The 18,042-nt window shown below is 36.1% G+C and overlaps 1 protein-coding gene across 2 annotated transcripts in view; it reads left to right on the forward strand.

The window, feature by feature from the left end:
• Window positions 1–1,667: 1,667 nt before the first annotated feature.
• The window catches only part of RAB11FIP2 (RAB11 family interacting protein 2), a 92,683-nt gene continuing 76,308 nt past the window's right edge, over window positions 1,668–18,042 (forward strand). Inside the window, exons 1-3 of one of the 2 annotated variants that reach the window (XM_078151038.1) lie at window positions 1,668–2,640; window positions 12,660–13,102; window positions 13,814–14,282. In XM_078151038.1, coding sequence (XP_078007164.1) covers window positions 2,288–2,640; window positions 12,660–13,102; window positions 13,814–14,282 — 1,265 coding nt within the window. In that variant the 5' untranslated portion in view covers window positions 1,668–2,287. The remainder of the gene's footprint in view (window positions 2,641–12,659; window positions 13,103–13,813; window positions 14,283–18,042) is intronic. The other variant, XM_020988187.2, reaches the window with a different exon arrangement.

Raw genomic sequence — 18,042 nt, forward strand, 5'->3', positions numbered from 1 at the left:
GCTACTCGGGTACACAAAAGATAGCCCAGGCAAGGTCTTATTTGTCTCCCTCCATAATGCCCAACTTCAAATCACATCACTAGAGAATAATTTAGTATGTAAGATGATGGTACCTGGTCACACCTTTCCCTTACTGGCGTGGAAGATGAGGTCCACAGAGATGAAGTGGTTTCTCAAAGTCATCATCAGAGGTTAGTAAACACAACTAGGATTTGAATCTAGGTCTTCTGACTCTATTAAATCCAATTAAGATTATATAGGAAGGGTGGGAGCAAAATCCTGACAAGGCCAATATTAAATTTGAGCTTCAAGTCTCCCACTAACCCTTCTGCCAACTTAGGTGATCTACAAATGTTTGTTGTTAGAATGCACATTTTGTTTTCCTGGGAGTAGGGGAAATGGGCTGAGTATCTTTGAAATATAGTTTGTTTGATTTGTTAGGTTTGGAAATCTTTGAGTTCACTTCATACATATTTGTACTTACTTGGGCCTGTGCTGTTTCCTGCAAGGAGAATGTAAGTTTCTTGGAGGAATGGACATTTTCAAAAAAATTATTTTTGTCTTTGTATCCCATAATGCATTCTACCAAGTATGACACTAATGTTTTCTGAGCTGAATCACCTAATCTTTTTGCTCTTCTCTAAGCCTCCAAAATTGGGGAAGTATTTCCTTGTAGTCAACCTAGTGAAAAAAATAAGAGATGTGGGGTGGTAGCATGCATTTGTTGGGGTTGGTGTGGGGAAAATTGGGTATAAACTGTTGGTATGGTGGTCAGAAAGCATGATTGACCTGCAGTACAGTGTTGTTTGCTTGTTGGTTCCCCCATGAGTCTTTGAGCTCCTTAAGTGTAAATAAAGGCTGTTTTATTTTTTTGCCTTTGAGATATCTTCAGTGCTAAATAAAGCGTCTGGCATATAGTAGGTGCTTAATAAATGCTTGTTGACTTGACTCTAGTCTTGGTTCCACCACAACTAGCTGTGTGCCTTTATCTTTGGACCTTAGTTTCCTATTCTGTATCAATGAAGCTCGGGCTCTGGAGCTCAAAGGTGGCGGTGGAGTCAGAGATTGCACCCGGGCACTGCGAACTTTGGGTCTCCTGTGCAGCCTCAGTTTCCCCATCTGTACAATAAAGGCTTCAGGCCAGATGATCTTTCAGGTCCCTTCCATTCCATGACCCCAAAAGAGATGCTGCTTCCTTCTTCCACCTTCTCCACCTCAAAGTCATGCCTCGGGCCAAAGGCGGCCTACGGATACCATGGCAACCAGGGAAGCGTTTGACCCCTGACCTCCCCGTCGCCGCGCCCCCCCCGCCACGTTCCAACATGGAGAAGGCCAAACCGGAAGTGCCGCCCCAGCCGCCGGCAGCCCGCCCGCCCAAGGGCGCCTCCGGGCCCTAAAAAGACCCGAAGCCCCGGCCTATCCTCACGCCCTGCCCGCGCCTGTACTGGCCCAGCCCCTTAGGTGACCGGGGAGCGAGGGCCGCGGCTCGGCAGCCCCGCTTCTGAGAGGAGAGGAGAGGAGGAGGAGCAGGCGAGAGGAGGGCAGAAGGAGGGCAGGAGGAGGAGGGAGGTGGAGAGAGAGAGGCAGGGAGAGGGACAGGTAGCCACCCGAGCGCGGTCGCCGGGGGTTCGTATTAGACTGGGGGCGGGGGGCGCGGGGCGGGCCGGGCCGGGCCGACCTGAGGGAGAGCTGGGAGCGAGGCGGGGACGGGGGCCTGAGCAGGTGCCGCGGCGGAGGCACGGGGTGAGCTGCGGCTGGGAGGGGGCGGCCTCGTCCCGAGGACAGAGACCGATCCCCGGGAGCCCCGCGGCGGGTCGAGGAGAGCCTCCGGACCACGCCGCGCCCCGCCCCGCCGGGCGCCAGGTGACCGGGGCAGGCCTCACCTGCTCCCGGGGCAGGGCCGGGAGGGAGCGTTGAAAACCCAGCTTGTAGCTAACAGTCCCCGTAGGCGGGAGGAGCCGGGGAGCAAGCGAGCGACCAGCAGACCCCGGCCCGGGGATGCCAGCCCCTGGCCCGGCCCAGAGGCGGCGGCAGGCGGGGTCTTTCAGGGGGCAGCTGCTTCGCCGCACCACGAGGCAGGCTTTGTATGTTTTTGGATAGGAAGCAAACAGAAATTGGGCAACTTTGAGCTCCTTGTGAGAGCTTCTGTCTCTGTGAAGTGCCCTTATCATGCTGTTGTTAAAGACTTAGGCTTGGGGAATTTTCATTTATTTTTATTTTTTACTACTGCTTGTGTCTCCCTCTGTGTCGTATTGGGGACCCGTCCCCCCATAAAAAAAAAGGCAAAATGATGTTATCCGAGCAAGCCCAGAAGTGGTTTCCAACTCACGTGCAGGTCACCGTGCTTCAAGCCAAAGGTCTGAAGCCAAAAGGCAAAAGTGGCACCAATGATACATACACCATCATCCAATTGGGCAAGGAAAAATACTCTACCTCTGTAGCAGAGAAAACCCTTGATCCAGTCTGGAAAGAAGAGGCTTCTTTTGAGCTCCCTGGATTGCTAATGCAGGGGAATCCAGAGAAATACATACTTTTCCTGGTAGTCATGCACAGGTCTTTGGTGGGTCTGGATAAATTTTTGGGGCAGGTGGCAATCAATCTCAATGACATCTTTGAGGACAAACAGAGAAAGAAAACAGAGTAAGTCATGCAATTTTATTTTCTTGATTTTGCAGTGCTTAAGGTATTTCTCATCTTGTAAACAAAACACTTTCTATTTGAGAGGCATAGGTTTCTAGATGAAGTGTGACAACTTTTAACCACCCCATTCACATGAATCAAAAGTAAAAAAATAACCCACAGGAAGAAACCTTTTAAAGTGGAATTGCACATGTTCCATTCTATCATTTCTGTTTTAGTTGAAAATAAACAACTGCTGAGGAATTACAAATCTTAATTTTTTTGGTAATGACTTTAAATAAATGAAGTTTTTTGGGGTGTGGTTAAGATTACTTGTAAGAAGCAGTCACTTTTAACCTTTTAAAACCAGGTAAGTATATAATTATAATTTTGAAAATAAGTCAGTTAAAGAGATGAAGTAGTTACAAAGCTTAGTAGCTTGTGGAAAAATATATCAATCACATTAGTGATTTTTAATATTAAATTAAATTTTGAAAGCTTAGCACTTCTTGTTCCATTTTGGGATTACATATGCAATAGGTCTTCATTATTTCTCTACCAACTGTTGCTCCCTTTCAAGACGACTTACTTAGTGTGTTATAAGGCATTTGGAAGTCTAGAATTTCCAAGTTACAAACATGTCTCATTTCTGACCTTGACTATTCTAATAGCTTTTCTTTTATATTTTCATCGTATCCATGCCAGCATATTCAAAATTACTTCCACAAAACTAATATACTTGGACTGTACTAAGTGCTTCAAGATTAGAAGTACTGATTCATTTCTTATGAAGAAGCAGCTTAACATCTTCATTGGAAACAGGGCCTTTTAATATGTATATTTAGGCATGAGACCTATTTTTAATATAAACAATAAGAAGACAAGTGAAAACCTCAACATAAAATATTAAAATGCAACGGAGTACTTCCAGAAGTAGGCACTTGCTTCCTGATTCAACTTTTAACCTAAGTATAAGTATGAGGAAATAGTTTGTTATATAGTCAGGAAAGAAGTACAGGTTGAATTACAGGTCTGTAGACTTGGAAGAATGTTTTGAGAGTGAGTAATTCACTCATAACCACAATCAAATTTCCTCTTTAAAAATCATTTGACTAGTGTGAATTTACCTAATGACATAATTTCACATACTTTGACTATAAATGTATAGGCTGGAGTATATTTTACCTCAGAACTTCCAGAAAATACTTATGTTCGAAGACCTGACCTAAGGTTTGTGTTAGTGATAAGAAATGCCAAGAATATAAGGTGAAAAGTGATATTAAATATTTTAAAATAATTAAAATGAAAATGTCCTAAGGAAAAGAGGGGAAAGGTAAAAAGTTAAAGCTGATTGTGTCTGTGCTCTTAGTAGCATAATGAAATGCATTTTGCATTTCCTTTCTAAAAGGCTGTTTTATTATCCATTGAGCTTTTTCATGTTGTAGGAGTTAAGTTGTTTTTTAAAATCATATTTGTGTGTATGTTAAAATTGCTTTATTTTATACAAGTCAGATGATGCTTTAGTGACTCTTTATAATGTTTTGAACATACTTCTAAAAGTGTCATGACTATGAATTTCTTATACTGCATTCATTTTCATATTTTATATTGTATTTTCAAATATTTAATAGTTCAAATGTTATTGACCTTCTATTAAGAGTACATTTTCCAAATATAAATCGACCCAACTGCAAACTTAAAAATTCTTAGTTTGAAATAACCTCCAATTTTCCTTGATTTAGGATCTTTTCTTAACATGGTATCATTTATTCAAAAAAATGGCAATTGACAGTCTAGTTTCTACATGAAAAAAGTTTGCGTATGTATGTTGACTATTAAATAAAATTGATTAGTATTGTTTGAAATAAAATTGTTGCTTTAAAGTATTACTAGGCTTATAATGTTATTGTATCCAAAATGATTTTCTTATGTTCTATATCCTTAAACATTTTTTTGCTTTGCATGGGGATGAATAGGGACCAGGTTGTTTGATGAAGTGTCTTTATTGGTAATATTTCTAGTTTTTTTTTTAATATATTTAATAGCTTCCTCTTTCCAGCGCAGCTGTACATATGGTCTTGCAAAAGACAGACTTGAGTCGCTGGTGTATTACAAAAAAGATATTTAATATTCTGTACAATACTGAACCTTGTCAGCAATTCCCAAGTGTTTTTTAGAAAATCAATGTGAGTGATGAAGGCTACCAGCTGATTTAGAATTCCCATAAAAACTACAGGGTGACTCTTTTCCACCCCCTTTGATACTGAACTAAAGAGAAATATTTACAGGTTGACTTATTCCAAATTGCATTATGATAGATAAAGGATGGGATTCTGTAAACTTCTTCTGTTTTTCACTGACCCCCCACTCATCACTTCCTCTTAAAAGGAAGAAGGGAAAATGGCTGAACCTGAATAATTTAAGCAAGGGCCTGGAGAGTACTTCTATGTCTTCAACTTTTAATGGCTGGCTGACTTGGTGCTGGCATGAGACTTGAGAAAATAAAACCATGTTACTATAACAGAATAATAAAATTGTGCATGCTGTTATGTAATATCTATTGCTTTTTTATAGCAATACATTGTGTGTTTAATGCTCATGAAAATAATAGTATTTGGAATCCCTAGAGTTGGTATGATGGAGGCATGAGCTTTTTAAAACTTCTCTGTGCAGCCCTGCCAGTGCACCTGCATTCTGGCCTGTAACACCCTTAATGCCAATCTTTTCCCCACTTCTGACCAAATAGCACCAATTGTTTGGGAATAGTTCCCACATGTGTGGTGATTTTTTTAACATGGACTGGTGCCCACTAAAAATTGAACTGAGGCCATGTTGAGTTTAAATCCGGCACTCAAGAAATGAAAAAAAAATCAGCATTAATCCACTAAGCCCCAAATGCTATGTCTTCATTTTATCTTCAGGAAGCCTGGGAAAACAAATGATATCTCTAGAATCGCTCTTGAAGGCCTCATTAAGACTTCTGTGTTATAGCAGTATAAAAACAACATCAAAGCAGCTAAAATTACTTCTTATACTTACATTTTTATTATAAAGTTTTGTGTTTTAGCTTGTGGATACACCATTGATCTGGTGAGGGACTTCTATAATTGCTATACTATATGTGCCACCTCAGCTGTAATCTAGTTTTTGTCAAGTACCTATTTGTGCTTCCCATCAAAACTTGCCTGAAGCTTTAGAGCACAGAATGCTAACTTAGGGTCTGTGAACTGAACGTAAATACTTTTTCTGATTAGTCTTTTACGATTAACTGATGTTTGTTATAATTTTACGTATTTAAAATGCTATTGTGAGGAGGGGTCCACTGGCTTTACTAGACTGCCAAAAGGATATTCTACACAAAGAATATTCCTGCTTTGGAGGTGTTTTATAACTTGATTAATTCTAGAAACAAAAACACTAACGATATTTTTGACCTCTACATCCTGATAATTAATCAGTGTCCTAAAATATAATATATATCCTGCAGTAAATGTGACTTAACTAATTGATAACTGTATTATTTATCATAAAAAAGTCCTTTTGAATGTTCAAAGGGAATTCAAATTCACTGACTCTTTTTTTTCCTTTTTAGTTTTTATTTGTTACTTTATCTTGTTGAGCCTCAGTTTCCCATTTAGTAAAATGTGGGAATTGAACTAGTAAAATCCAGCTTTAAGGTTTATTCCACATGTGCTCAGCAAATCGTTTTGCTAAGGATTTGGAGAGAATAATACAAAGTTGAAGTCATTGCCATCACAGAGCTTATTGTCTAATAAGAGATAAGTACAAAAATAACTTAGTAAGAGTCTGTGTGTTGGCAAAGGAATTCCAGACTTAGAATGGTAAGACTTAGATTTGAATCCTGGCTCAGCCACTTAGTGCCCTGCCTATGTGACTGTACACCAGTAATTTTGCCTTCTAACTCATTAGGTTGTTGTGAGGATCAAATAAGATAATGTATATAAAGGGCTTTATAAATCCAAAAGTGTTATATGAATGTCAGCTTCATTATCACTGTTGACAGTTACAAAGTGCTTTGCTACTTTAGAAGAGGGAACAATCACTTCAAGGTATAAGACTACCATGTTGAAGCAAATGCTTATCAGTATTAAGCAAAATTACTTGTTATGCATACATTTTGTAAGTTGTCATTATGTCCTTGTCAGATTTAAGGTTTTTTTTTGTGTGTGTAAATTCTATGATTCTGTTTTCCTTTTCCCCTTTCTTCTTTCTCCATTGGGTTATTTTCTACCTATGCTTAATAGTGTGACACCTATTATTTATCCATTGTTGTATTCTCAATTGATGGGTGTTTGATGTGTAGCTTTTTCTGTAACTTATTTTTACTGTAAATTATTGCTGTTTGTGATATATCATCTATCAGATAGATTTCTCAGTATGAATATTGATAATTCCATAACTGTTAACAAGGCAGTAGTTATTACATTTTCTGTTTTTTTTCCTAATATCCTAAATTCCGTAAAGATTGTAGCACCATCATCACCCATTTTCTAGTTCTTGTCATTGGATTTACCTACTTGCTTCAGATTAATGCTACAGGTTAATTCTTTTTTTACTTTAGATCTTTTATTCCTTTTGTAAGTTGTTTAACATTTTAGGTTCTTAATAGTATTGTTTAATGTTAATTAAGAAAGTTATTTTCTTAAATATTAGATGCTTGTGACAGTAATCAGTAGAAGCAGTCTACCTGAAGAATAGCAGTGGAGGCCTGAAGCTTACTTTGAAACAGTGGAAGCCAAGTTATAGGCTTTCCACGCATAGCTAGATCTCTAGATTTTTAAGAATTAAAAAATTGAGGCACCAATTAACCTTATAACAAAGGAGGTAGAGATAAATTGCTAGTAGGTTGCTTTTTGTCTTAGTGCCTTTGATGATAGGATAGTTGTTTGTCTTCTTTTGGTCATTCAGGAGGTCAGTATATTAGAAAAAAGCAACAGACTAGGAGTTAAGAAATCCAGAAGACTACTGCAAACTTGTTGTATATGGCCTTGGTTCAGTCACTTAACTTACCTGGGTCACCACCTCTTCAGTTGAAAGTGGAAGGGATTGATTAGAATGATTTTTAAGGATCCTTTGAGCCCCATTTTGTGAAAATCTGACAGATTTCTTTTATATTAATAATGAAAGTAATATAGTATTTAGGATATTTATCATGTTATCTCATTGGTTTTCACAACAGTCTTATACAGTAGGCTTGCCTTGTGATAGAACTGATATATCAGTCTTCTGATGCCAAATCTAGGTCTCTTTCTACTGTTCCAAAGGTGCCTACCCTGGATATTATTTCCATAACTAAATGATAACTACTGGTTTAGAGAGATTTTCTTAGATGTCTAGTATTAGAATAGTGATCAGTTCTCTCAGTGGTTGGTTTTTGTATGTTTTTCTGTCTTAATACTTATGAAGATGATTCTACTCATTGTTAGATCATGTGCTATGAGGTGATACACATAAAGCACTTTGAAGAGTATATGTGTTAGCTGTCATGTAGTATGGATGAATTTTCTCTCATCCATTCACATTTTCTCACTCGGCCTCCTTTGTGACAGATGTTTTGTCAAGTAGGATTAGCATTGCAAAACTAAATGGCTCAAGCAGTCATGACCCTGGCCCTGGTGTCCTAAACAAGTAACTGTAGTTGTACATGTTTTTGTAGATACATTAGAGAGATCCCAATCCTGCAAACAAGTTATTTCTCAAGAAGAAAAAAGACCAGTAGAGTATATTGAGTAATTTTTTTATATATAAAGTCAAGGTCAATGAGTGACCGTTAACCTTGCTTAGCTTATATATAATCAGTGAAAGTAGGATAATGTGATTACTTCAATGGACTATAATTTTTATTTCAAAATAATTTATGCCTCATTCTTTTTATAGCATCTTGCATCATCATTACTTATTATGTACAATTTTATTTCATATATAGTTCTACATCTACATAAAATATATTTAGTTGAGTCAGCTGAAAGGAAGGAGGAAAAATAGAGAAGCTGAGGAGAATGAACTTGTATATAGATCCTTTCAGATTGGTTATGTTAAAAAAGATATATTTTAAAAGTAACAACATTCTAGTGCTTACTACTGTGAGGAAGAACTGGTGAACTCATCACTGGTATGATGAAGATTGTGTTTGGTCTTAGCATATTCTGGGGTCTTGGGACAACCATATGTTATAGCTCTATATACACTTTGGCCTTCTGGTCTTTATTGTTGGAACAAATGAGTCATGTGTGGACCCCTACAGAATTATTGTAATATGAATTTTCCATCAGTAATCTTATACACTAAGATGTGTCATGTTTGAATTTCCTAGAATAGAGATAGTCTACATAGATCAACAAAGGACATATTAGTAACAAGCTTTCATATATATATATATATGTGTGTGTGTGTGTGTGTATATACACACACACACATATATCCCCTTTCAGTTAGAAAATCTAAAAGTAAATATGTGTCTTCAGAGATTTTAAGTGTCATTACTTAAATTCATCAGAACATCACACCTTGCATGCCCTTGTGCTATTTAAATATCTAACTCTAGGCTACTACTATTTTAGGTACTTTGTTCAGATATGGCTGCTTTGCATTTTAAGGACATACTCTCTTGTCTTATCTAGTAGACAGAATTTGTTTACCTGATACATAATACCACCAGTATGCTTCTGTCTGGCGTAGTCTGAATGTGACCTATGTAAAATTTAGTCATTTAATTCCATTTTAACTAAAAAGCTTTTTAGGATTGACTTTCTAGTCTTCTTATACCTAACTCATTCTCTATGTATCCTTTGGCAGTGACCTCCTCATACAAAGCACTCCATTCCCTGACTCTAGGCATTTTCATTGGCTATCCCTCATGCCCGGAATTCTCTTGTCTCCTCACTTTTACCTTTGGCTTTCCTAGCTTCCTTCAAGTTCCAGCTAAAATACCACCTTCTTCAGGAGGCCTGTCTGGATTCTTCTTCATGCTAATGCCTTCCCTTTATTGATCATCTCCAATTTATCATGTATGTCTTGTTTGCATGTATTTTGTTTTCATATTGTCTCCTCCATTAGAGAGTTTCTTGAGAGAAAGGATGGCTCTTGCCTTTCTTGTATCCTAAGTGCCAGAGTGTCTGGCTCATGATAGGTGCTTTATAACTGCTCGTTGATCTGTGGACTTGACTTTCAAAAAGACTTTTTGTGTTAGTTGATAATGAAGTACAATATCAGTACTTTCAGAGAAGTTATTTAAACATAGTTAACAAGCATTTATTAAGCCTTTACCATGTGCCAGTAGATCTGCTCTTTTGCAGTGTTATGGCTGTTTGTTCACGTAAGAACTACTTGTGATATTCTGAAGATTTCAGTGTTTTTCATGGTTAAAAATGCTATAAATGAAACAAGTAAACTATGCCTTGCATACTCCATTTAAAAGTGTGTAGTATGTTGGAATGAAATGTCTGAAAATACAAAACTTGGCTGTATTTTAACTTAGTTTTTATTATTTCTACTTCAGTATACTATTGTGTGAATCACACGGATGCCAGCAGGAGGCATTTAAGCTTTTCTTTTTCAGTAATCTTACCACAGCTTATTAGTAACCAGCTTTCTCAGTATTTTGTTCAGTTCGCATATTTTATAAAAGCTCAATTCAGCAAACATTAAGCTGCTCTTGTGTATAAAGTATTATTTTAGGCATTGAGGATGCTCACTTGCCTCTCAAATAGGCCCTACCATCACAGAGCTTACAATCCTCTTTTACTGGAGTTGAGGGTGGTGGGAGAGGGAATTGGGGGAAAAAAGCAACAAATAATATATTATATACTGTATATATAATATACAATATATAACATGATAAAATACAATATATAATAATATACATTGGAGAGATAATATAAAGTTGGGGGAAGGGCCTTAACAATTTGAGGGTATTCAAGAAAGGCTTCATATGGGAGATGGCACGTGAGCTGAAACTTGAAGGGAGGTTGGGATTTGAAGAAGCATATAGGAGGGGGAACATTTCAGGTATGGAGATCAATCAGCTTGTACAGGGGCATGGATGTGACAGATAGATTGTCTTGTACACATTTGGTTGGAACAGAGTGAGTGGGATAAACATGAAATATACTTAGACATAGAGGTTGGAGTTAGATTGTTAAGGCTTTTGATTGGCCAACAAAGAAGTTTGTATCTGATCCAACAGGTAGTAGGGAATTACTGAAACTGTGAGCAGATGAGTTACATAGTCAGATCTGTGCTTTAGGAATTTCAGTATGGCAGCTGTGTAGAGGATGGATTAAATAGTGAAGATATTAAAAGCAGGGTGACTAATTAGGAGACTGTAATAGTCTCCTATTGAACAGTGATGAGAGAGAATGAGGCTAATGGCTTTGCGAGTGAAAATGAGATGTGGAGGTATAGTTAACAAAATTTCCCATCTGATTGACTTTGGGTAGGAGATGAGGGAGAGTGAGATGAATTAGAGTTGGTGCCAAGAAGGCAATCCTGGTAAATTGTGATGGTGATCCTCTCCACAAGAAATAGGGAAGTTAGATGGAGAGAAAGATTTAAAAAAAGTGTTTTGGACCTGTTGAATTGAATCACTTTTGTGACATCCAGCTGAAGATGTTCATCCAGTAGTTGGTAATGTGGGTGGGTGGTCATGCGAGATTGTAGCTTCAAATAATAATAGTAACAATAGCTAGTGTTTTTAAAGTTTACGAAGTACTTAACACATCTGACAAGTTTACAACCTTATAAGATAGGTGCTATTATTATCTGCTTTTTACTCCTGAGGAATGTGAGATAGAGAAGTTAAGTGACTTGCTCAAGGTCACACAATCTGAGGCCAGATTTGAACTTCAAGTCTTCCTGATTCCAAGTCATTATCTTTATCTCTGGTCCCATCTCATGTAGATGTGGGCATTATCTGTATAGAGGTGATAATTGAAGCTATGGGAATTGATGAGATCACACAGAGTATGAAGAGAGAGCAGGGGACCAAGGAGAGAGCTTGTGCTTTTTTTTTTATTTATTAATCTAATGTAAAATGTAGCATAAGAAAATTGCATTATATCCTCAAGTGGTCTCCAGAGTTACTAAATTATTCCTCATTTGGGTGAGTTAAATGTACATATTGTAGCCAAGTAGCATTTTTAGTGCTGAAGGACTTTGGGAGGCTTATTTTTCAGAGAACTTGATCATTGTTTGTCATTGTAAATTGCCTAACTCAAAAAGAATTTTTATTGGTGAGTGCTTTCAGATTCTCTCCTTCAGTATTTTTCAATGTTAAGAAAATTTACTTAGGTCATTAGCAACATTTATCACACATGAAACATGTTAGCTATTACTGATAAGAATTTTAAAGGTGAATGGTTTTAAAATGATAAAAGAAAAGGTCACTTAAAAAGGTATACTGACACTTCTGTTTTCAGGTCTATTCAACTAGCTTCATGTCATAGCACAGAAATGGTTGTATAGCCTCGGTGAATGGATAAGGCTAGAAATATACAATATAGCTAAATTTGATAAATATTATTCCATGTTTAAACATGAAAACAGCTGTTTATGTATGTAAAATTTTGGAGTTGCTATCTAATGAAAAGAAAATATACCTTACTATGTGTTTTATCTATAATTTTTAAATCCTTTTATGTTATTCTCCTTATGGGAAATATTTTAATATAGATTGGCTTGATGCATGCATTTGTTTTGGGAAGAGTTGCTATTCTCCCCTAATTTTTTAACTTTAGAAATTAAGAAAGGTACTACACTTTTTGGGGCAGTGTAAGGGATGCCTACTACAAAAAGTTGTATGTATTTAAAGGAAATTTACAATATACAATCTTACAAGGTATGTTTTGTAGTTTTGAAGCACTTTATTAAGTCTTGGGGTTCCAAGATACTTTGTATGATTGATGGGAATGTTTCTGAGTATTCTGTGTTACTGTGCACATAATGAATTTAACAAAAAAAAATACAAAGTAACGTAGCTTAAATAAATGCCTGATACAGCCCATTTTTCCCTTCTTTTTAAGGTGGTTTAGGTTAGAATCTAAACAAGGGAAAAGAGCCAAAGACAGAGGAGAAATAAAGGTCAACATTCAGTTTATGAGGAACAATATGACAGCCAGTATGTTTGATCTATCAATGAAGGACAAAACAAGATCTCCTTTTGCAAAACTAAAAGATAAAATGAAAGGCAGAAAGAATGATGGGACGTTTTCTGATACATCTTCAGCGATCATTCCAAGTACGCATATACCTGATGCTAACACTGAACTCTCAAATAGTGAAGTACAGATGAAATCCAAACCAAAAAAGCCTTTTCTTTTGGGACCTCAGCGACTCTCTTCAGCTCATTCAATGTCTGATTTAACGGCATCACATGTTTCTTCAGAGAAATTGAAGACTAGCACTATTGGTCATACACATCTTTTCAGGCGCCAGTTAGAGTCTTTCGAATCTGTTGAGGAAAGTGGTAAGTGAAATGTTTTACTAGGTATTTTGGTGGAAGTTTGAACTACCCTTTGATTTTCTTACATATAATTTTTAAGCTAGAAAATGATTTTTTTCCTTTTTTTTAGAGTTTTTTAAGTTGAGCTCTTCTTAATCCTTTTATTATTAGTAGGTAATGTAAATTCATATCTGTTTATAGCAAATTTTCAGCGTGAATTCTTTGGTTTTAAAACCACCTTTTATGGCCCAATTCTCTTTTATTGCTGTTTTTGCCCATATTGAAGACTTTATAGCATTTAATTCTGTATAAGATTGTGTTACAGGATACACACTTTCTGGGGTCAAAAATGTCTTTGAAAATAAATCCTTCATATTAAAAACAAGTTTAATAGTAAATGATTTAAAAAACCCACACAAATCCTTGAAATACTTTACAGTTTTCTCATGCCAAGAAGATACATTGACACTACAGTTTTGTTTACATCATGTTTTGTCTGAAGTGAGGAACTTACTAGGCATAGTAGTGCAGCAATTGTTATTAACTTAGAGCCTTTATGCTGTTATACAGTGACTTCTTAAGATGAATTATTTTACAAGATTATTTTTAAGGTTAATATCTTGAAATAACTAATTGCTCAACTTCTAAAAGCAGAACCAGTGTGCACGCTGAATGTGTCAAATAGTATGATGTAATGTCTCACTGGCTATGTATTAACTACAAAATTGTTTGCAGGAAGTCTCAAATCTCCACATAGAAGAACATTAAGTGCTGATACTTCTAAAATCAACCAACCTGACAGCATAGTTGATGAAGGTGAATCATCTTTTGGAACACAAAATGACCCATTTACAAATGTGACTGCTTCATTACCCCAAAAATTTGCAACACTGCCAAGAAAGAAAAATCCATTTGAAGAAAGCAGTGAATCATGGGACAGTGGCGTGAATTTATTTTCAAAATCAGTTGAAGTCAAAAAAGAAAATAAAAGAGAGAAAAGGGAGAAAGTTAGTCTTTTTGAAAGAGTGACTGGGAAAAAAGATAGCAGGAGGTCTGACAAACTTAGCAATGGGGGATCGGACAGTTCTTTTGACTTGAAATCACCTAATGCATTTATGGAAAATCGCCAGGATTATTTTGATTATGATTCTACTAACCCGTTTACAACAAACTTCAGGACTACAAACATGATGCCGTCTTCTAGGTAAGCTTAATCTTAGAAGGGAGTATAGTGTTTTGAAAAGTAATGTAAATGGAATAAAACACCCCAGATGTTTGCCATTCATTCATTTCATTTAAATTACGATTTTTGTTTATAATATTTTATTGTAGCAGTATTTGTGTAACTTATAACAGTGGTTCTATCTTTGTAACTCAGTGTGGCAAGAAATCCTTCCTTTCTATTTTCTCATAATTTTTAAAAAGTCAGCAAAATTTAAGGAATGAATGATATTTTTTTTGATGAGATATACTGATGGATATCTTGCTTTACTTATTTAAAAATTTTCTACTTTGAAGATTGTTATTGTAGGTATTAATGCTTTAAGAGACCAACCCCATGCCATATCCCTTGAGAGCAGGAGCAGACCAATTGTGTAGTCTGTAGACTACACTTTGAAAACCACTACCTTACATCTAAAGTTAATTTTTATAGTGCTTTGGTTTTTGGATGAGTAGCCATCCTCAGAAGATAGTTAGAGATTTTTATATTGTAAGCATTTGTTTCTTAATCCTTGTAATATTCCTTGAGGCTCCAAGTGAATAACTATTGCTTATGTGGTGCCTTATACAGGATGATAGCACTATCAGTCTCAAAGCCAGAAGTAGAATTCAGAATTCCTGATTCACATGTAATGTAGTAGTCTGTGTCTGTCAAGGAATATATGCATTCATTCTCTGTTTTTAAGGAAAGTATCAGATGTTGGAGAATATGAAAATATGTTTGTAGAGATTGGCAATAGTTTTACGTGGAAAAGCAGTAATGAGATTTAGCTATATAACCAAGGAGTCATTTCTTTATATTCTTTGAGACAATTGCCTAATTTCAGAAGCTCTGCTTTATTTATTTCCCTTCCACTACCTGTCAACCACTTCACCCCACCCCCTCCCACTCCCCTTTTTTAAGTAAGGAAGAATTCTGTTGAAAAATATTGCATTACCTATTTTCTGTGTTTGAACTCTGTTGAACAGAAAGATCTATGAAGCAGAATTGGTACTAAAAATTTAGAAGAAATGTATACTTTTTTTTTTTGCCTTGAGAAAGACTAAGTGGTTTGCTATGGTTAAAAAATCCACTGGATTTTTTAACATGATACCCGAAAGAAATTTGTTGTTATCATATATAGTATTGCCATTTCATTTCATTGAGAAATATATTATATATATATATATATATATTATTATATTATATATATATATATATGTATATATAGACACATATATGTGTCTACATATATACCCTGCTTTTAAATATTTTATTTTCTTTATATTGTAATAAGTCTCGTTTCATCAAGTCCTAAAAGATCAGTGAACATTATACTATGGTTTTATATTTCAGAAAATAAAAAAAATCATAGAATGTTAATTATGAGGATTCTTTTTATAGACGAGGAAATTGAGGTTCAATTAGGTGCACTGTTTTACATTGTTTAACATTTACATAGTGCTTAAAGGTTTGTAACATGCTGTATGTAATTAGTTGACATTACATAGCTTATAAAAGGTAGAATTTAAACCCGGGTCTTCTAACTAATTTTAGTTCTTTCCATTATACTATGATTCCTTCCCCCTTTGCTTTTTTCTGTTTTCTCTTATTTAACCTTTTATGCAGAAGTTTGGTCTAAAACAAGATAGTTACTTTAAAAGGCCTGAATGAGTTTTGAGTAGCTTTAAATTCCATGTAAGTGAAAAAGAAAGTAGTAGGATAAAGTTTTTTAAATTGTAAGGTGTTAAAGTTTGGTTGACCAGGTGAAATTGGTGTTACCAAATCTGGAATTGCAGGGCCTTGTGCATCTAACCCAGTGCAGACACTAATAAGAGTTTTGAAATCAAGAATTCCATTTAGCCAGATCTAGGCTTGCCTGTGGCCTGCTTCAAAGTTAATGCAGACTTTTCTGATGAAACTGGACTGTTTCATAATATAGTTAAGTTTTATATAGGTGAATTAGATTATCAGTGACCGTTTTCAATAATGATATGCTAAATGTAAAATGCCATAGGTTGACAAATTTGTTTGAAATCTAGGAACTAATTTCAAAACCTGCAGAAAGAAGTTTTTGGCTTTCAAGGAAAGAAAAACAAAAGGGAAAAAAATAAAAAAGAAAACATGCTACCCTAGGGCATTGGTTGCCAGTCTCATATAGAGACCCAAATTAGAGTCACTGAATATTGACAGAAGACTCTTTAAAGGATCCTCTAAGAAAATTCAAAGACTATCCTACTGGTTTCTAGATAAAGTACTTTTTGGGGCAAATGTAGGAAAATGAAGATAGTAACCAATGATTCCTTTCCATATTCCCTCTATTTCCTCTCCCTATCCTTCTAATGGATTCTCCCTTTTCCAACCTCATGCTTACCACTTTCTCTCCCATGCCTCTGATGATTTGGCATTTGATCCTTAGAATACCTTACTTGAATCCAGTTGCTTCCTGGATGAGTGGCACAGTCTGGCACATTGAATCTCTTTTCAAGTTATTGTAATTACAAAATACAAAAGCATATCAATTGAAAAAAATTACACACATCTCTAGTTTCAGGTAAGATTTCCCACGTCAATGGTGCTTGGGATTTTTCAAGACCTGTAATATAGTATGGTAAAATATATAATAACATAGTGCATACCTTCAAGATTATGATTTTTTAAAAAAAATCTCATCATGTAAAAATGCATAACAGAAACACAGTGGTAGCTAGTTTTTATTGGTAGTGTATAAAAGAAATGGTAAAGATATTGACTTAAAAGTAAAATGTGATGCCTTACATAGAATGATAGCACTATCAGTCTCAAAGCCAGAAGTAGAATTCAGAATTCCTGATTCACATGTAATGTAGTAGTCTGTGTCTGTCAAGGAATATATGCATTCACTCTCTGTTTTTAAGGAAAGTCAAGCTCTTTGGAAAATAGCCTTATATATACATTCAGAAGTTATTTCAATGCTCAGGAAGGTCTCCTTTTAAAAAAAAATTTGTCTTTTATTCTTACCTACTTTCCTATCTTGCCCTTTACAGTGATAATGCAATTTAGTTGATTTTTCATACTAAAGCACAGGATGGATATAGTCTGTTTATTGTATGTTATGATTATGTCATAGATAATATCAGTAAGACATGTGCTTTGAATTGTTTTCTGTTAATGGTCAAGGATGTCACATTTTCACTGCTTCTCTTTGTAACTAATGATGTGCATTTGTGAGAATGTTTGGTCTGGGGAACTGTAGGAACTGAGTATCTTCTATTTGAAGTATTGGTCCATAGCTGAATTGAATGATAATAGCCAGCATTTATGTGGTGCTTTAAAGTTTGCAAAGCTCTTGAAATATCTCATTTGATCTTCCCAACACCTCTGTGAGGTAGAAGCTATTATTATCTCCATTTTATAGATGAGGAAACTGAGGCTAAGAGAAGGTAAAGTGACTGGCCCAAAGCCATGAAGCTGGTGTCTGATGGCAGTGTTTGAACCCAGGTCTTCCTGACACCAATTCTACTGTTCTGTCAACTATGCCACTTAGTTGCCTCCGTCTTAGTATCATACTAACCATAACAGGAAAAGCAGAGATTTATCTTAAGTGAAGGGTACAGTTTATTTTGCTAGAGAGAACTGTACTAAAGAACAAGTTTAAAGTATTTCCTGGTTTTTCATTCCGTAATCAGCAAAGTCTTCCAGAAAAAAAAAGGCTTCATATTCTAGGATCGTAGAGTGAGAGCTGGAAGGAACCTTAGAGGCCGTTGTGTCCAACTCCCTCCTT

The sequence above is a fragment of the Phascolarctos cinereus genome, unplaced genomic scaffold, assembly GCF_003287225.1.
Source record: "Phascolarctos cinereus isolate Bilbo 61053 unplaced genomic scaffold, phaCin_HiC Scaffold_3;HRSCAF=262, whole genome shotgun sequence".
In the NCBI taxonomy this organism is placed as follows: Eukaryota; Metazoa; Chordata; class Mammalia; order Diprotodontia; family Phascolarctidae; genus Phascolarctos; species Phascolarctos cinereus.